Source organism: Limulus polyphemus, unplaced genomic scaffold (assembly GCF_000517525.1).
Source record: "Limulus polyphemus unplaced genomic scaffold, Limulus_polyphemus-2.1.2 Scaffold496, whole genome shotgun sequence".
Lineage (NCBI taxonomy): Eukaryota > Metazoa > Arthropoda > Merostomata > Xiphosura > Limulidae > Limulus > Limulus polyphemus.
In genome coordinates this window covers 212,914-233,953 of record NW_013666106.1, presented here as the reverse complement: position 1 = coordinate 233,953, position 21,040 = coordinate 212,914, and the positions used below count along the sequence as shown (strand labels likewise).

The window sequence follows — 21,040 nt, the reverse complement described above, 5'->3', positions numbered from 1 at the left end:
ATCGGGAACTTCAGATACATTGACCAGGAACTTTTATAAGTTTTGAACATTACAAATCATTCAACTTCAGTGGATTCACATCGGACATTAGTACTTTTACGAAAACATTACCTAACTTCAACAGTGAGAAAACTCGACGAAGAACACAGAGCTAGCTAGTTTCCCGTGAAGTGAATTGTACCTACGTCAACTCGAAATCAACTGGTTCATCGTGTATCCTGGATAAGACATCAAGGAAATTTCAGATTAGAAAGAATACTTTATATTGCTTGTAAGTTTGTGAAACTTTTGTATATAAATCATTGTTTGTAATAACTATTTGAAATAACTGTTATTGTAAATTGTATTGTTGTTTGTATATTAAAATATATTTGTGTTAAAAAAAAGAAAATTCGGTGTATCAATCTTGTTGGCAAATATAATAAACTGACTATATATCCAAAGTACAATTTAACTACCAAATTTAAAGTATCATTTAACTTAATTTTAGACCATTAGAAATTCTAATACGTAATAAGAGTTACATATGCCTTTAGGCATGATCCAATGACAGTACTTGGTTATAATGTATTTATGTGTTACCAAAATTTTAAATATATAAATTATAATACAATCTACGTAGTGAATTTAAATTTTGGTTTAAGTCTACACCTTTGCTACATAGCGCTCGTTACTTCTATTAAGCTAGACTAATGTAACCTAGATTTTTATTTTCGAGAAATAGTGATACTCATTCCAAGTAGAGTTTGTCTCAAGGCATCGGCCTAGTATCGTATTCAATACGGTAATTCTATTAACGTTATTTGTTACCGCTCATTATTTGTGTTGATTTAGGCTAAAGGCATCAGCCTATTATTGTACTAAATATAGTAAGATTTATAAAGTTGTTTTCCACTGCCAATTATTTGTGTTAAGTTAGGCTAATTGTTATATTTTTTAAAGGAAGTTAGTATTTAAAATATATATTTTTAACAAGCAATGAAGTTACTTTAAAGACATAGGCATATTAAGATTTATTTGCTACTGCTCGTTATTTGTGTTAAGTTAGGCTAATTGTTATATTTTTTAAAGGAAGTTAGTATTTAAAATGTAAATATATGTAATTCAAATATATATTTTTAACAAGCAATGAAGTTACTTTAAAGACATAGGCATATTAAGATTTATTTGCTACTGGTCGTTATTTGTGTTAAGTTAGAATAGATGAAAAATTGTTTGAATGGAACTCGATATTTCAAATATAAGTATATAACTGGACAACTTTTGTTGAATACAAATAACACAATGCAGTATAAGTAGCAAACATTTCAGCATTTCATCACTTTTCTTCCTTTCTTTCTTTTGTACATGAAATCAATATTCAAATGAACAATTTTTTTCTCTTCTATTTCTATAGTCAAGATTGCTCTTACTTTTCTCTTTCGTGGTATCGTTGTTTGCACAAAATATCCAGGATCTTGGTTCTGTTTACGAATTCTTGGGCGGAACATAGTTCCAACATGGTCAGAACACACTTTTTTGGTCAGAGTGCTAAAACACGACCCAGTTTTCCAACAATTTGTAATGGCCGTCTCGACGGCTATGAATTTAACTAGATTTAATAAAAATATTTTTTGTCAATAAGAATGAAAAGAACTTGAAGACTTAACTACATCTAAGGAGTAAAACAACATATTTAAGATAATTTTAGTCTAATATAAACGTAGCAATATTTTATTGAAAATACACCACAAAACTGAAATCAAGGTTCTTTGATAGATTGTTTAGGCAGAGTATTCATGATGAAATTTGGTTGAATGGACGGCAACTGCCTGTTGTAGAAACACAAATATAGAGGACGACGTTTCGAAAATATTCCCCCAATTTTCTTCAGGTCCTGAAGACGAAGTTCCAAAATAGAAAGTAAAGCTTATTAATTGTGTTATATGGTAAAGATCAATTAAGAAATAATGTTAAAAGTCAATTAATTACAACAACATTAGCATTTTACAAATAGATTTGCAGGAAAGCTCATACAGAATTAAAGGTATTTATTTCAAGCAATAATTAAAACAGTATTCATGTTATAATTTAGTAAAATAACAGTATATTAGGGTACGTTTGTGGCTAGGAAATTTTTATTTGGTTTCCACTGTGAAAGTTCAGCAGACATTATTTTATTGAATTTGAAATCAGATTTTCAAAATAAACTAGTAAGTGTAATGTTCCTCATGTATATCAACAGCTAAAGTCTTTTTTGTATAACTGAATCACAATATCCCAAAGTTTCAAACCTTAACTAAAATGACTGTATATATAAATTGAGACCCTAGTGATTTGATTAATGCCAGTATTGTCATTATCGAAACAGTAAAATGACCGTTATTTTCAAGCAAAGGTTTTTATACGTATGTTATTTTGATATAAATAGTATGATGAAATTTGAGGTAAACATAGCTCTGTGTGTGTAATATTGGAATCATATTGAATAACGAATTAAGGAAGGGTGGAAGAAATTATAAGCCCATTGTTTAAAGAGAACAAGCTATATCACATATTTTTCATATCTTTCATAAGAAAAATGTATTTATTACACTGATACACCCATATATCATAATCAAACACTTCCATTAAATTCTGCTGTCAAGTCTTATACAAGAATTAAGAAGCAAATTATCGATTCATGTGAACACATGTATAGCTGATACGTGTCGCCATCTATTAAATAATATAATAACTATATTTTAATGGGTGAAAGCTATAATAATACTTTAATGATTATTTTAGGATAGTTTATAGGATTAATTGCATAATTACTTTATTTAATTTTTCCAGTGAATACAGTGAATTTTTCCATTGCAGCAAAGAAACTGAAGCAAAAGCAAAAAATCGGAGAAAAAATAATATACAATTTTTATCAGTTAGATGCTTACAATGATTGCTATGATAAAGGGTTGTATTTTATCTTCACTGTTTTATACAAAATATGTGTTTAAAAAATAATTATCCGCGCGTATATTCTGACTTATCTTTATATCACAATAGATTGTAAGAGTAATCTACAGTTAACAATTGTATCCAACATTGTATTCTAAACATAATTTGGTATTAATATTTTACAACAACAAAAAAAACTACTTGTGAATAAACCATAGCGTGGATTAAACGTTGACACTATTAGCTGGCTAATGGGACCATCTGCTGGCAGGATTCCCTACCAAGTAGCCATGTAACCTCCAAATTACTAACTGCGAGACCGAGAGAACTGTGATAAATGGGCTACAACTCGGCTAGAGACGCCCAAGGCGGTTCAAAATGACAAGCCGATGCAGCGGCGAGTTCAAACACTTTCTTTTCAATTCCGCCCCTTTTCCTACGGGCAATACATTAAGAAATGAACGAACATAGTGTGAATACGCTTTAAAATGTAGTACTCAAACAATTCAGAATTATTTTCTCTAAGGACAGTCACGGATACTTTTCATCATTTTATATGCAGTAAAAATAAGATAGACGTGATAAGAAGTAAGCTTGTAAATGTTTCTATCTGTGATTACGGTATCAAAACTTTTGAAACTTATTTACAGCTGCCTACTTGCGGATGAATATTTTACTATTTCAGTAGTCTCACGCGGGGCTTGTTTAGAACTTTACAAGAAGCGTTTGGGTAAGCAGTTCACAAATAGTACGAGGTGAAAAGTTGTTGTGGTGCGTGTTGAGTTAACATCGCCCGATTAGTTTAGCTTCAGTTTACTTTATTTTTAAGGTGTTAGAGATGAAATTTCAGTTGAGATGAATTAAAAGAGTTACTTTTGCATATGATATTAGTGTATCAAGTGATGTATTGAAGGTACGCGACATTCGAGACTTTACGTTCTTTATTGAATCGTCAACGTTTTTGGCCGTCAGAGGAATCCACTGTATTCTGCAATCATGACAAATATCATTTCAGTGACGGTTCTTTACTTGATTGTGGTAACGTATAGGCTGGAAGGGACGTTAGAAACGCATCATAAATGTGAACGTATTACGATCCCAATGTGTCAGAATATGCCATACAATATGACAAGGATGCCAAACTTCATGGGTCACTCTGATCAAGCGGAGGCAGCTATTCGAGTGCACGAGTACATTCCTCTAGTTAAGATTGGCTGCTCTAGACATCTTAAGTTTTTCCTCTGTTCTCTGTACGCTCCCATGTGCACAGAACAAGTAGATATACCTATTCCTTCCTGTCAGTCTATCTGTGAAGAGGTGAAATCCAAGTGTCTCCCTGTATTACAGCGGTTCAACTTTGAATGGCCCGATGCTCTCAATTGTACTCGTTTACCTGTTCCTCAGAGAAACGGACTTTGTATGGAGTATCCGAACATAACGGACGACCGTCACTCCCTCTCCCCGGTATCTGGGAAGGACGACGGGAAGGACCCTAACTTGTCCCATCAATACAGCGACAGCTCCTCCCAAGCCCACTTCATACCTCGTCGACCCAGCCTTTACCCTTATAGTATCAAGACATCTAGCCCCAATAGTAAAGTGCCCGACTTTTCTCAGATCCCATCCTTTGGAACTTCTTGCCCTGAAAATTTCGTGTTTGTGCCATCCCGGAGAGCGGGGATTGTGGAATGCAGTCCCCGCTGTGACAGAGAAGTGTTTTTCACCAGGAAGGATAAGAACTTCGCAGAAATTTGGATGGGAATTTTTGCGGCCGTATGTTTCATGTCCACCTTATTCACGGTTTGCACGTTTTGGATTGACTCTGCACGTTTTCGCTATCCCGAACGTCCAATTATATTTCTCAGTATGTGTTTCTGTATCTATAGTTCGGCATACCTGATTCGGATATTTGCAGGGCCCGAGTTCATATCATGTGAAAAGACAGAAAATGGTGAACCCTACTTGATCAAGGAAGGCCTAGAAAGCACCGGCTGTATCATCGTTTTTCTCTTGACGTATTACTTTGGCATGGCCGCTGCTGTATGGTGGTTGGCCCTCACGTTCACTTGGTTCCTAGCAGCAGCTAAAAAGTGGGGGCACGAAGCCATTGAGTCACGAGCCTCTTATTTCCATCTTTTAGCTTGGGCTGTTCCCGGAGTACTAACCATTGTCGTCCTGACTTTGCGACATGTGGATGGTGACCAGCTAACCGGCATGTGCTACGTTGGAAATTCGGACAAAGAGGCACTACTGTGGTTCGTCATTGCTCCTCTAAGTGTTTTCTTTGTGCTTGGCGCCACTTTTATTATCCTTGGATTTGCGTCTCTTCTTCGGATCCGAAGAGTAATGAAAACTGGAGGTAGGAATATCAGTAAACTAGAACGTTTAATGATTCGGATTGGAGTATTCTCCGTCCTTTACACTATTCCTGCACTCGGCCTCATTGCCTGTCACTGGTATGAATATTCCAATAGGCCAACATGGACAGCTACTGCAATGGCAACCTTGCTTACATGCCCATTACGAGATGGAGATGGTACTTGTAGGTTAATAGACAGTATACCAAGCGAAGAGATATTTATGCTGAAGATATTCATGTCGCTTCTCTTGGGGATCTCCACTGGAGTGTGGATTTGGAGCAACAAGACTTGGAATTCTTGGATGAAATTCTTCAACAATAAGCTACACAAGAAACCCAGAAGAAACTTCAAAGCTCCGACTGTAGTGTATCACACACCTCACACTGAATCAAGCAAGGCCACGTGTAGCAGAAAACATGAGCGCCACCTTCATCAGATACAAGTGACCAGAATCTGAACTGTAGAGCTACCAACAAATGATGTCATATTTCATGTTTAGTAATGGTGGATTGATGTCTGCTTGACTCGTTTAATTTTGATGTCTTTCATAACTGTTCTCAAGAATACTGTAAATATAACGGGCATGTATACATGTGTGTGTATGTATATATAGTATAAATGTAGCACCTTATGTCACACGGAGAGAGCGACTGCCAATGAGTGAACAGAAAGAACTTATGCATCTTAATTCTGATAAATATACCAATTTTATTCTTGCGCTGACGTTTGAAATAGAGTAGCATTTTATTTCGTAATTGTTTAACTATGTAGGATATACGAATCAGAGTTGCAGTAAATATATATATATATATTACTGAATAAACATAGGAGTGTCTATAGTGAAGGTATGGTTTTATACATTAAATCACTAAATAGGAGTTATTACAAGTTTGTTGCTCCAGCAAAAAAGTAGAATTGTAGAATGCCAGTGTGAGATTTATAAAAAAACTGATAAAGTGTATATCTGAGTGGCTTAAATTAGGACTGGTTTGATGTTTTATTGGGAGGGGGGGCAGTAGCCATCAACAGAGGTATAAATTACTGGATTTAGTAGTCTTGATATTTCATCTGTAAGCAACTTTAAAAAAAAAAAAAAGAAGAAGCTTGGAACATAAAACTATGCGTGAAGTGTATTAACCTGTTGTTACACATTGTAACAGTTACCTTTGTTGCTTAATACACACGCAAGTATTTCAATTGTGCTGTTGAAGATCCAGTTAACAGTCTAAATAAACCATGCAGTATTCTTGTTGGTTCATCAATTGAACAATGTTACTTCTACTTAACCAAAATATATTTCACAAAATCGTTTTTGTACAATATAGACCTATTTAAGTAACACATTTTAAAAAATGCCCCCCCCCACATTATTTTCATGACGTTATTGTCTTCGAAATGTACTTAACGTATAGATTGCAGAAGAAGCAAACTTATGAAAAAGTTCGTCGCTTGTATATATATATATGGTAGTGAAAAAACTAGAGCCTAATTAGACCTTGTCAATATTTGTTTTAACACCATAGGAAAACATTTTCTCTGTAGATTTAGTAATATACCGTCGATCTTGACCGTTATTCAAGACAAGTGTTCTTGCTCTGACTCTGTGTGTATGTATAATTTATACTATATGATATAATTTGTGCTTGAGTTTGAGTAAAAAAAAAAATCACTCATTGTAACAAAGGGGAAAAAAAGTGTATGAATATGTACATAAATATCACACTCGTGTTATTAGAAATTGTAATTAAAATCTACTTGTTTCTATAAAAAGAATACTTCCTTATTCACACCATTACATAGCCTACTATATAACCATGATTCTAACAATACTTCCTTATTCACACCATTACATAGCCTACTATATAACCATGATTCTAACAACTTCCAGAAAGAACTTGAAAAGTGTTCATAATTGTAAAGAATAATTTTTGAAAAACGTAAACGTCGTTTTTTATCCAGTTTAGAAAACTTTCATGAACATCAGTATATTAACATTTCCTTCAATATTTATCTAAACCATTAAAAATCTGCCAAGTTGGATTAAGTGATTATCGATAATTTGGAGTTATTAACATGAACCATCATTTTTCACTTAAGTAATCTTTCAGGTGATAATAAAAACGAGCGCCTTTACCCACTTAGTGTAACGACATCATATAGCCTTCCACGAAGAATTAGCGTTACGTGACTAATTGCATCATCTTTAGGGGCGTCGCTAGGATTTTTCCATGGGATAGGGGTCGGTTCTGAAACACTAATACATGTTAGTCGTGGGTCAGTAGCAGTCCCTAGCAAGGCTCATGCTAGATTGAAGAAATACATTAGCAAAAGAAATGGGTTACTGATATAAAATTATAACGCCACATTCAGCAGCTTTTGTAGCACTAAACGTAATTTTTCGTGCAGTTGGTGGGGGTGGGGCACTCGCATCCGACGACTCCTCCCACCCCAGTCCTTCTAGTCCATGAAATACCTTTACGTTATTTTATAGCTATACTACACGAAATTACGTGATTGTTCACAATATTCTAGAATGTCTCGTACACTCGCACAAGAATTTTAAAATTCTGCTCAAAGAGATCGAAACTAAACCTAACTTTACTTGAAACTTCGTTATATCGTTAGCACATGATTTATTCAGGTAATGATTTGCGAATCATCACATATGCACTGTGCTTACTATGTTAAAAATTTGCCCCGTTTCTCATAAGGAGTAGAAATTTATATTAAGAGTGAAGCTATAGATCGAGCATGCTCAATTGATTGCATGATTACCCATGTGAATGTAGAACCTAGTGTTGTGTACATCCTATGACGTCAGAATCTTCGTCGACCATAAACAACATAATAAATTGACAAATCGCTAGAACCCTAACAGCGTCATACTAATTACAAATTCCTCTCCAGTTTGAGTCATAATTTTTGTCCTTTTACAAAGTATATTGTAAGTTTGTTCATAACCATGCTGTTTCCAAAATGTTTTTCTTTAAACTGATTTGGCCAAGTTCCTTCGCTGAAGTGTAAGTTATGTGCATTTCTTTTAGACATTTATAGAGATTTTCCTTCTATTCTTTATTTATTATGGGACACATCTACCACATAAAGCAAAGTGTGTGTCCGGAAAAAAAATATACACTCGTATATTTATCATTTCATATCTGTTCCACATTTCTTGGTTAATCGGCGCCAAACGTGATTCTGGGTGAAATGATGATCCCCATCTAATTTCGAAAAAAACTACCAAATCAGCACAACTTGACACAGTGATATAGGATGGCGTGAGGGGGGTTGGAGCCCCCTTCCATCTAATTTCATATTGATAAAATTCTTAAAAATAGTATGACTTTTTTTCAGTATTGGTACCTTTGTATATTTTTATTGCACTTTTAATGTTTATTATGTTAAGAAAAAAAAATAGAAGCACAATTTCCTATTCTTTGTTACAAACAAGTTTTTATTAGACTCGTCCAACGGACGGGTGCTCCAGCTAGTTTAGTATAAAGATTTACCTTGAGAAACATGTGCAATGGTTTCATCTTATTTGAAACAAGATTTTTGATTCGATTTTTTCTTCTCGCACGCAAGACAGCTACTTTACTCGTTGAGTTAAAGAGCTAAGTAACTAGTAGAGGTTAACTCAAGTTAAACAAAGAAGCTAAACATTTGATTTTATCTACACAACGATAATTACAGCAATTTTACTGCTGTAATAAGAGTTCTGTAAAAGCAGTTCTATACATAAAAAAATGTTTTCTAATATTAAATAAATAAAAATAAAGTGTGACCGATAAGGATTACGTCCTTAGACTACCGCATGTTTTACAGCTAAAATCAATTAATTCATATATATATATTTCTATAGACAGGCCCAAGAGTTGGCGGTGGGTGGTGATGACTAGCTGCCTTCCCTCTAGTCTTACACTGCTAAATTAGGAATGGCTAGCGCAGATAGCCCTCGTGTAGCTTTGAAAGAAATTAAAAAAAAACTATAGACAGGCATAGGATGAAAGACAGATAAGCAAATAGATAAAGGACGAAACAGGCTAAGAAATAGATAGACAGATGAACGGATAGAAACAAAGACTAAGAAAAATCTCCAATTACTGAACCTCGTGCTTGTCATACAAAAAAATGCATGTAACAAAGGCCGTTTTTAAACTACACCTACTAAGAGACATGCGCAGACCATTCGAGATTAAAATTTTAATGTAAGGTTAAACTTGCGTGATGTCACCAAGTTTTGTTTTGTTTTTAACAGAGCAGGAACAGAATGAGCCGATAAGATGGTTAGGTACAAAAATATAGACATTACATTTCTCGTGTTGTAACAATCTTTCTTGGTCGAGATAATGTCTGAGATGAAAAATAAAAAATACAGAAAAAGAATTGACGAAAACCCATTACACTCTTGAAAAGAAGCAAGAACTGGTTAATAGTGACCTATTATCTGTACTGTACGTGTGATTCCTAAATTGTTTAGTCAAAGATAAAAAAAAATCTCGTGACTATTTCGGCGTTTGTATTACGTGCTCGACGTCAACATCCAGCCGTGTATACCTAAGGCGGTCTTCGAAACATTAAGAAAGCTAGGACAAGTCTAAATACAATAGCTCGCTTATCTGCTATAAAATTAATTTGTCTACATTTAATGCACTTTGTGTTTGTCGTGTAATGTCTTTTGTGGAAATCCCCTTCTGCCGAAGCCGTGAGTTTTGTTTGCAATGTTTAGTGCCTTGACATGATTCTGAATATATCTTTTAACAATGCTTATGTATTTTTCTCATTGGAAGGTACGTAGATCATCTAGTTTATGTCTATGACAACAAGGCATTGTTTGCTACCTGTGAGATATATTTTGAAACTTTCTTTCGTCCATTTCTAGTGAAAATTAGTAAAATAAATCGCTAATAAATCTGAAAAACGTGTAGTTACAGACGCTGAAGTAAGGCACTTCATTTAATCTATAGTTTTATTCTTTATGTGCAATGTTTAGTACCTGATGTTGTCAACCTGAACAGCACTTTATGAAATATAAATGACCAGGTCGGAGACCCCTAAAATTCAAGCATAGCCATCCTTATTCAGAACTACTGGTCAGAGAGAAAAAGCACTCAGTTAGCATCACCCGCCGCCTACACGGCGACTCTCAATCGAATAGTGAGACTGACAGTCACGTTTATATCGCACACGCAGCTGAATGTGTGGAGGTTATTCAGTGGCATATCCCAGGCTCAAATTTCAAACTTTACATTCCACAGTCTGGCACGTTAAACAATAAGCCATGACAGCCCTCTTTATGTGCAATAGCTAGAGAAAGTCGTTGTTTTTGTAAACTCTTTCAAGAAATGATTAACCAAAAGATAAGGTTAAAGGGTACATGGGAACATAAGTGTAGAGAAAATCGGAAGGTTTGATTTATTCCTCAGAGTTTCTATAATTCCCAAATCTTTGATGAAGTCAAAGTTTGGTGTTACGTAATTACGGATAAGGTCTTACTAACACAAATTCACTTATGGACTGTCTATCCTCTACAGGACATACCAAGGTCACAAACTTTTCTAGGTAAGTTTCATTGTCTCTAACTTTCGGGTTACCAAGCTTGTTGTATTCTGATTAAAATTCGTAAATGTTTGTTCACATATTAGTCCATAAGCGGTAGTAATTGTTCTCAATTTTTAAATTTTGATTGTTTTAAAGGAATAATAACTATGAAGTTTAGCCTGTTATCTTAGCACAGTTAGCGTTAGCTCTTCCGAATTTGATGGGACTAGCTGTTGAGTAGACCAGTCGCATCCAGTTGATTGCTATGTCCCTTTCCCAACAGAACTGTTACATTTTTCAGGCATGAATATTAATAGGGTTTTTTATTCTTGCACTTACAAACATGAATTCGTGTACAAAAAAAACATATATGGATATGACGAGTGTGAAAACTTGGTTGTGTGACGAGTGTGAAAACTTGGTTGTGTGTGTTGAATTCAAAGCCACGTGTATGTGCAGAGGCAGAACCGTTGTACGTGTATTTATACAAATATAGCCCTACTTGTATAAACATAAGATGTGCATGTACGTGTTTCTAGAAATATATTAGCGTGCAACGGTGCGAGTGTATTTAACAGCACATGCCTTTGTATACGTTTTAAATTATGGTTTTGAAAGAGACCCTTTTCTTGAGTGTGTTAAACAGAAGAACTCGTCACAGAGGCATCGTTTTATACTTGTGTACAAGTCGTGTTTCAGAACTCTCTGGTCGTCCATTTCCTCGCGTGTGAGTCAATAGTGATCCATGATAGTGGTAGTTATCTACAAAACTCGGCTAATCAAACCCGCTCAGAAGACGTACGACAGACAGAACCACGGTCCTAAATAGCCAAGCCCCGTAAAAGCGGCGTCTTTCATCAATACAGAAAAGATTAAACGCGAACATACACACAGGAGCCGCGTAGTTAACAACCTCACAGTGACTATCTATAGAATGCCACATAACTTTTTTATCATTCGTATCAAGCAGAAACTTTAATTTAAACATCCTGGAGTTTACAAAAACATTGCTCAACAAGAATATTTTTATGGGAATTATTGTTAACGTTTTTTGTTTTTTTTATGGTATCGTACCATCTTTACTGAGTATAATTCAATAAAGTTGGAAGTGGGATACACAAACCTTGTTAAACTTGTGTGAGTAGAAATGACGAAAGGAAAGTTACAACAACAGTAACCATAGTGACGCAAGACTTAATTTGGCAAGCAATGTTCCAGTAAAAAGAAAAGAGTGAAAAAGATCAGAATGTGGCTAGACAACATGCATTAAAGAAGTGTAACAAATGAACAACACAATAGCTCTTGTGTATAAAGGAACAATGTATTTTTATTTAATGAGTAACTCTATTTTAATCTCAATTACATTAAAAAATTCTAACTTGAATCCAAAAACGTACACTTTTCATAATGTTCTGGTGACAACTCGGAGTACAGACGGACTTCAATGTTGAACAATATGATTGCGCTTCTTTTCCTGGACCGTGCTTGAAGAGAACTGGATCAGATGGAAGTTGTATCATGACTGTGCCAGAACTTTGATGTACGGAAATAACAAGACTGAAAGAAAGATAAAGTGCGAAATAAAATAGAACAAAGAAAGACCCGTCTCAGCCCACTACACAAATGATTGCAGAACGACCATTGTGTGTCCCAGTGATAAAGCTTGGCAATAACCTGCGAATGTTAGGGCCCAAGATATTACAGCCAAACTGTACCATGTTAAAACAAATATTTCTCATAGTTTACAGTCGCCATAAAAATGAAACAATCTCAAGATACTGGTTTAAAATGGTCAAATTGAATTGTTACAAATAACTAAGATTTGGAAATATGAAATAAACTTTTAACGTTATATAAATATAATAATAATAATAGGTTTGACAGCCAGGACTATCCAAATCCCATAGATATGTTTTTATTTAGTTACTTTACATTTTAATGTTTATTATTATTATTATTCAAACATTTTAGTTAGTATTTAAAGTATTCTGTTGTGCGAAATATACTAATTTAAGTAAAGAGTAAAAAAAAAAAACAAAATGTCTGAAAAATACCATAACTCTTACTGGTTATGTAAAATACACTACAAACAAGTCAATCTCGTATGAAGTTTAAATACGTGATAGTGGCACACGTGCCAAATACAAATAAAACTGTCATATATTTAAACACCTGGTATTGTTCAGGTAAAACACGTGCTAAATACAAATAAAACTGTCATAGATTTAAACACTTGGTATTGTTCAACTAAAACACGTGCTAAATACAAATAAAACTGTTATAGATTTAAACACCTGATATTGTTCAGGTAAAACTCGTGCTAATACAAATCAATCTGGTACGGATAAAAACAACTGGTATTTCTCTGGTAAAACACAACGTACAAGCGAGTCATCTTCGTATTTGCTTAAGCCCCTGGTATTATAATTATATTTGTGATAAGACATTAGTATTAGACATATTATTTATTGTTGACACCATATTTTATATTCAGTCTCTAAAGGTTTTTCAAGAAGAAGAACATTGTGTAATAGTATTTAATCAAAGTATTTCCGCCATATCCATTGTCGACGACGCTTTTCGCTCAATCCAGAGATCATCATATTGACCAGGACACAACAAATACAGTAGTGATCGGAACACTATTTATATAAACCACTTGTTACAACAACAACTTTTATGGTCTGAACATTTTTTTGTAAGCTGATAATTTTCAGGTACTGAGATAAGTGCTAAATACAAGTCAATATGGTATGGCTAAAAACACCTGGTACTGTTTACATAAAACACAACCAACAAGCAAACCTGGTATATCTTTAAACACATGGTATTTTTCAGGCAACAAACACTCAAGGTGGAAACTAGGAACTGTAATATAGGTTTAAATATCTAGTACTGACATAGGTTATGTATTTGGTATTTTAGTTAACCACAAGTAAGACACTCAGTCAAGGTGGAAACTAGGAACTGTAATATAGGTTTAAATATCTAGTACTGACATAGGTTATGTATTTGGTATTTTAGTTAACCACAAGTAAGACACTCAGTCAAGGTGGAAACTAGGAACTGTAATATAGGTTTAAATATCTAGTACTGACATAGGTTATGTATTTGGTATTTTAGTTAACCACAAGGTTTACCTAAACAATATCAGGTTGACTTGTTTGTAGTTTCTATTTACCTAAACAATATCAGGTTGACTTGGTTATATCTCGCCTTTTACCTAAATAAAACTAGTTAAATGAACGTATACCAATCTGACTGATTTGTCAGTAGCTTGTTTTGTCTTGAATAAATTAAGGTACTTAAGCCCAAATAACAGCGAATACTTTGTACAATTGTACTTGGTATTTAATATGATGCTGGATTGATATAATTTTAGCTTGTTTTATCTCACCCATACTAAGTATTTAAATCTGTTGTTTCGTTGATATGTTTGTAACTTGTGTTTTAATTGAAAAAATATACTCTAAACTGAGTGTCTTAAGAAATGACAAACAAGTCAACCTGATATTATTTAGGTAAATAGAAACTACAAACAAGTCAACCTGATATTGTTTAGGTAAATAAAAACTACAAACAAGTCAACATGATATTCTTCAGATAAAACAGGAGCTTCAAACGTGTCATCCTGGTCTTGCTTAGGTAAAGCACAAATGTCGATTACGTCTTATTAAAACCTCATCAGCTCGTTACAGGCCATGTCCGGGCGTGCTCTACCTAACGATCGTACATCTTAACAATAGCCCTGCAGCATAGTTCGAATTGTAAAAAACTCTGTGTGAAAGCACACTAATCGTCCCTGTACGCTTTCCAAATTCCATCTAGTGTACGAGAACAACGGTTTCCCAACACCTGTTTCAACAATTCGATCGTACAGAAATCCATAGGTAACTTAACCCGTATGTCTTCATATCGAGTACGACTCGTTGCAAGTCTCTTTCTGGTTGGTCCTGGTACACCAATTTGAATCATATTCCTTCACTTTCCAATGCCATTAGGTACAAGGTATATCTAACTTTTGGAAATTCTTGACCTTTATGTCTTTGTATGGAATAGCATGAATACCTTTTTAATTTTTTAGCTGCTTGAAGTATGCAACGGTTGAACGGATATGTTATGGAAGCAACTTATATACATATGGCTTGTGTCCCTTTTTCAAACAGAGATCTTCTTGATTATTTTGCTACTGTTGCCTGGGGCACATGGACAGCTTTTTCCACTGACCTTTATGTTCGTGATTCTCACCACTTACACGTCGACGCACTTTGCTTATCAAGGATGGGTTACGACTTGTTGCAGGTCTCTTTCTGGATGGCCTTTGTATTTCAAGTTGATCCATATTCCTTTGATTTCCAGTGCCTTTAAGTATAAAATATATTCCCGTCTTGGAAATTCAAAATCTCCGATCAGAGCGCATTATTATGATTTAAATGTATGAATATTTTGCATCTGAAAGGGCTGTTACAAAAGTTTTCTAAAAAAAAAAGTAGGTCAATTTTCGTTGGCAAAACACTACCTACGAAACGTCAAAACAATGTAAAAATCTACTTCTGACACATTCCGTTACACCGCAACTCGCTGATTTGCATACTCAAAATCATTTTCATATTACACACTTTATCCGTATCTAGAAGCTACAAACAAGTCAATCTGATTTTGTTCAGTTAAAACATGAGCTACAAAAAAAAAAGTCACCTAGTATACACTAAATTTCTAAATAGCTAGTATTGCTCAAATAAACCACGAACTATGAGAAATCCCTTCGATTTAGTGACTAGTGTTGGTATGAAATATGTTTTTAACCACATAATTACATGGCCAGTTCAAATTGCTGTTTCTGGTTGTTTATACATAATAACGTTGATGAACAATTTATCTGTTAATTCGGAGAAAATCTTCTATTTTAACCACACAAATTTACACTCGTGACTTCCCTTTTTAAAAGCTAATAAATCTTGTTTTCAAAAGAGGCCATTAAGAACGTCTATTCTAAGTTACCGTATAAAAAAGAACAGCATCGAGCCCCCTACCTTTTCAAAGTGTTAACTTGATTGATGTAGTTTCGCGTCTGCTGTTAGGCTTAACTTTCTCTAAGCACTTGACCACGTATACTCAGAAAAATCTAACAAAAAAATAAAAGGGAAGAAGAAGAATCAGTTGCACTGTGATATCCCCAAGACTAGTGTCATATTTTGGACAAAAATAAACTTCTCGCACGTGCTGCACAAATAATAACTTGTAGTGCTACGAGATCGATAAATAAAACTAAATTTTACTAATCAAATAACGTTCTAGCTTTAGACAAAATAGTAGCAGAGGGTCTCAAAAATATTGATTCAAATACCAGAAGTGAAATGTATATTACTCAAATCTTATACACACAATGAAATTAGATAAGCGTATAAAATATTGTCCATATGATTGTTAAGTACGTGAAATGAGTCAATATTTCTTCTTTTTGATAAAAAAAGGCCCTCTATACATTTTATACTCTTCAAGGAATTAATAGGCTAAGTCAACAATTGTATTCTAATGAGATGGTAAATAAAATAAAATAATGGCTGGAGGCGTGGCTGAGGGCATAGATTGATGTGCTGTGGATTAGATGTTCCATGGTTCGCTTCCCGTTACCAAAAAAGAAAATGTTGCGCTTAGCACTTTGGGGCTGTGGGTGCGTTATAAGAGAGACGGTCAAATTCCACTATTCGATTAGAGCAGTGCAAGAGCTGATGGTGAGTGCCGTTGACTAGCTGACTTTTCTCTAGTCTATCCGTTCAAAATTAGGGACAGCTAATATAGTTAATCTTCTGGTAAAGATGTTACAGCTACACTTTGGGATTTTAATATGATATAGTTAATCTTCTGGTATAGATGTTACAGATACACTTTGGGATTGTAATATGATGTAGTTAATCTTCTGGTATAGATGTTACAGATACACTTTGGGATTGTAATATGATATAGTTAATCTTCTGGTATAGATGTTACAGATACACTTTGGGATTGTAATATGATATAGTTAATCTTCTGGTAAATATGTTACAGCTACACTTTGGGATTGTAATATGATGTAGTTAATCTTCTGGTATAGATGTTACAGCTAACTTTTTGGAGATTGTAATATGATATAATTAATCTTCTGGTAAAGATGTTAAAGCTATACTTTGGGATTGTAATATGATATAGTTAATCCTCTGGTATAGATGTTACAGCTAACTTTTTTGGGGATTGTAATATGATATAATTAATCTTCTGGTAAAGATGTTACAGATACACTTTGGAATTGTAATATGATATAGTTAATCCTCTGATAAAGATGTTACAGTTAAATGTTGTTTTTGTAATATGATGTAGTTAATACTCTGGTAAAGATGTTACAGTTAAATGTTGTTTTTGTAATATGATGTAGTTAATCCTCTGATAAAGATGTTAGAGTTAAATGTTGTTTTTGTAATATGATGTAGTTAATCCTCTGGTAAAGATGTTACAGTTAAATGTTGTTTTTGTAATATGATGTAGTTAATACTCTGGTAAAGATGTTACAGTTAAATGTTGTTTTTGTAATATGATATCGTTAATCCTCTGATAAAGATGTTACAGCGAGACGTTGGAATTGTAAATTTTTTAAATGGTGAATGATTAGTTGTATTTAATATCAATTCTCTTTTTTTTACAGTGCAATTAACTGATATAAACTTTTAAAATTAAATCGTTGTTTGCTACATATGTTATAATGAAAGTTTCTTTGGAATTAATGTCGTTATTTTGACAACAATGGCTTCGATAATCCAGTACGTGTTACAGAGTTTTACAAAATGGTAAAAAAAAGTAGCTACGGTATTCCATTCCGCTGTGTAATTCGATGAGTACCTTTGTTTCTATCTAGCACTTTATTTGTTCTACAGTGCTTTGCGCAAACAGACAACAATGATTGATCTACCGCTGTGTAATTCGATGAGTACCTTTGTTTCTATCTAGCACTTTATTTGTTCTACAGTGCTTTGCGCAAACAGACAACAATGATTGCTCTACCTGTGTAAGGATCTAATGGCATACGGAAATCCTCAGTTTTATTAATCCCGTTTTGTAAACCAGGTTCTTGCTCACTCTCTCAGCTGTATCAGAAAAACAAAAACACCATCTTATATACATATAGGATCTTATCGATACCAGAAGTATTAACAAACGATTATAACTTAGTAAATATAAATCTACACAATGTCATATCTACACTCTGTCCACAGCGGGATATCGAACCACGTATTTCAGTGCTGTACGTCCGTACACTTACCGCCGACACATAGTGGGGGGGGGGGGAAGAAGGAAGTTTTATTATAATATAGCCATTTTAAAAGACAGGAAAGGAAATTAAAGTTGATAAAATACCTCTGTCCCAGTGAAGGGGAAACATTAGTTGTGGAGGATTTTTTGTAATCAACGAACCGTAAACATAGTGTAGAAGGCCTTGCAGCGTTGGTTACAAACTCAACCAACCGGTCCCGAAATGTAGGAATTTACCACATTTGAAATTTGAGTGAGCAAATGGATTTAGTTTAAACTGGTTTGATTTGTTCTAAAAGTATAATTTTCAAAAAATGTTTATGTCTTTTCTCAAATTACGAATATAGACATTTAAATATCCACTCGTATGTGGTTGAGCTATACAAAGGACAACTGCAGTTGTTGAAGCTCAATCCCGGCGAGGATTGAATTTCATGACAGTTCTATATAGGGACCTCTGTGGTTTCTAATGTAGGAAAGAACAGGGAGCAGAAGTTGTTAAGAACGGTTTGTTGCACAGGCCGACCGGGTAGAACAACACAGAACCCTTGTGTACGAAGTTTGTCTCTACAAAGCTAAATGGGTCGTCCAACGAACACCGACCACCCAGAGGAGATTTGCCAGTTAAAATGTCCTCCCCTTTCAACCCCCTTACTCTTTATGTATTGCATGCATGTACGAGGTCCTTTTCGACAAATAGACCATAGACCATGTGCGTGGAAATGCTGTCTGAATAGGCATTAACAGAGTAAAAGCTGGCCGAACCATCTCTTCCTACGCTAACGTGTTCAACACGTCGATCTCAGGATGATAAAATCTATTACTGTACCTGACACGGCCATTTCAACAGAAAAAGATGTTATCTCTACTGAGTGTCTGACTTAGAAAAGCAAAACTGCCAAACAGTCAGCTTTTGATGATTATAACCTGTAATATACAGGTAAAAATAAGTTTTATTCTTACATAATACAAACATTCGAACAATTCAACGCTTTACATATATATAGAAATACAAACATTCGAACAATCCAACGCTTTAATATATATATGTAAAGCGGTGGATTGTTCGCATGTTTGTATTACTATATATATATGAGAACTAGTTCATTCTACCTGACCTACAATCACACTATGCCTGATTGGTTTATTTTTTCTGAAATAACTGTCATAAAAAGCACATTTCTATATTCGAGAGACAAAGAACAGAAAAGTTGTTGTATTAAAAAACTAAATTACGATAATTCAGGTTAATAGTTCAAAAAGAAATCAGCCTTGCGCGCGCACAAACAGAACACATACGTAAACTTAAACGTGTGTGTGTGTGTGTGTATAAGATTTAATCACCATTACAGAACGTTTTAAATGCTTAGACGAGAAGTAAGACATTCATGGTGTCTAAAGCACATTCAAAGAATCCATCCATATTGGAATAAAGTAGTGTAAAAAAATTGACTGAAATCTGGGAACTAGAAGTCGCAAAGTTGTTTTACAAAATTACATTTTAATTAATCTAACTTATTGTTATTAATTAAAATTTAAATGCTTAACATATTCCATTCTCGAAATTGCATCATTTATATGTATGTTATCTAAGAATATGTTCAATGCCATTCTAAAGTTAAGATATTTTAACCTAACAAAGAATTTCAACTTTACGGTATTTGAAAACAATCAATCATGAAACTAACTGTATTTTTGTGTGATAATTTTGATAACAGTAATAGCTACGCCGATTATTTTAGCCCTGTGTTCCACAAGTTAAAATAGTTGGGTTGAAAATAACCCAACGTTTTTTTTATTTTTTATTTTACGGTTATCTCACGAAACAAATCTTAGGTACGTGAAGTAGGTGGATAACTGTTTATTTCTGTAATGCTACCTGTATCTGTTTACTAGGTGAAGTAGGTGGATAACTGTTTATTTATGTAATGCTATCTGTATCTGTTTACTAGGTAAAGCAGGTGGATAACTGTTTATTTATGTAGTGCTATCTGTATCTGTTTACTAGGTAAAGCAGGTGGATAACTGTTTATTTATGTAGTGCTACCTGTATCTGTTTACTAGGTGAATTAGGTGGAAAACTGTTTATTTATGTAATTCTATCTGTATCTGTTTACTAGGTAAAGCAGGTGGATCTGTTTACTAGGTAAAGTAGGTGGATAACTGTTTATTTGTGTAGTGCTAACTGTATCTGTTTACTAGGTGAAGTAGGTGGATAACTGTTTATTTGTGTAGTGCTAACTGTATCTGTTTACTAGGTGAAGTAGGTGGATAACTGTTTATTTATGTAATGCTATGTGTATCTGTTTACTAGGTAAAGCAGGTGGATAACTGTTTATTTGTGTAGTGCTAACTGTATCTGTTTACTAGGTGAAGTAGGTGGATAACTGTTTATTTATGTAGTGCTATCTGTATCTGTTTACTAGGTAAAGCAGGTGGATAACTGTTTATTTATGTAGTGCTATCTGTATCTGTTTACTAGGTGTAGTAGGTGGACAACTGTTTATTTGTTTAATGTTACCTGTATCGACCCGGTAGCGAAGTGTCCCTTTGAATAAAGAATAGAAACGTTTATGTAACTATCTTGGAAAGTCACTCTTTTAGCTTTGAAGTTAATAGTCACGGTTAACTTAGCAAATAATATGACTCCCCCCCCCGCCCCCAATTCAGATAAGTTCCGCTGCCTATGAGAAGTCATATTGAACATTTCATGTGATTTGCATTAATATTATATTCTACTGTATTCGTAAAATGAAAAAAAAAATCACTGTTTCAAGGTCACCTACGGTAGTTAGTTTCATATATCTATAACATCTGGCAAAGCTGTGAGTCGTATTGTTCTTCCCACCGTTTATATTCGAACTTATTTTGTGCCCACTCTTTATTTATTTATTTATATATACAAAAGTTGGATTCTTATAGAAAATAAAATGATATTC

The 21,040-nt window shown here is 34.2% G+C and overlaps 1 protein-coding gene and 1 long non-coding RNA gene across 5 annotated transcripts in view; one reads left to right on the top strand and one right to left on the bottom strand.

Moving 5' to 3' along the window:
- Positions 1 to 1,756: 1,756 nt before the first annotated feature.
- The window catches only part of LOC111085595, a 23,815-nt gene continuing 4,531 nt past the window's right edge, over positions 1,757 to 21,040 (bottom strand). For 2 of the 4 annotated variants that reach the window (XR_002610401.1, XR_002610400.1), the window contains exons 2-5: positions 17,853 to 17,935; positions 15,851 to 15,942; positions 12,215 to 12,374; positions 1,757 to 1,876 (exon numbers count right to left, since the gene is read on the bottom strand). This is a non-coding gene — a long non-coding RNA (uncharacterized LOC111085595). Of the gene's footprint in view, positions 1,877 to 12,124; positions 12,375 to 15,850; positions 15,943 to 17,852; positions 17,936 to 21,040 lie in introns of those variants that run through there. The other 2 variants (XR_002610398.1, XR_002610399.1) reach the window with 2 other exon arrangements.
- LOC106458643 (frizzled-9-like) lies at positions 3,646 to 6,963 on the top strand. Its single transcript, XM_022384910.1, has one exon. It carries the CDS (start codon positions 3,913 to 3,915, stop codon positions 5,731 to 5,733), a length of 1,821 nt encoding a protein of 606 aa, XP_022240618.1. The 5' UTR covers positions 3,646 to 3,912; the 3' UTR covers positions 5,734 to 6,963.

Coding starts and splice junctions, on each gene's coding strand:
- LOC106458643 (XM_022384910.1), top strand. CDS start 3,913: ATGACAAATATCATTTCAGTGACGGTTCTTTACTTGATTGTGGTAACG.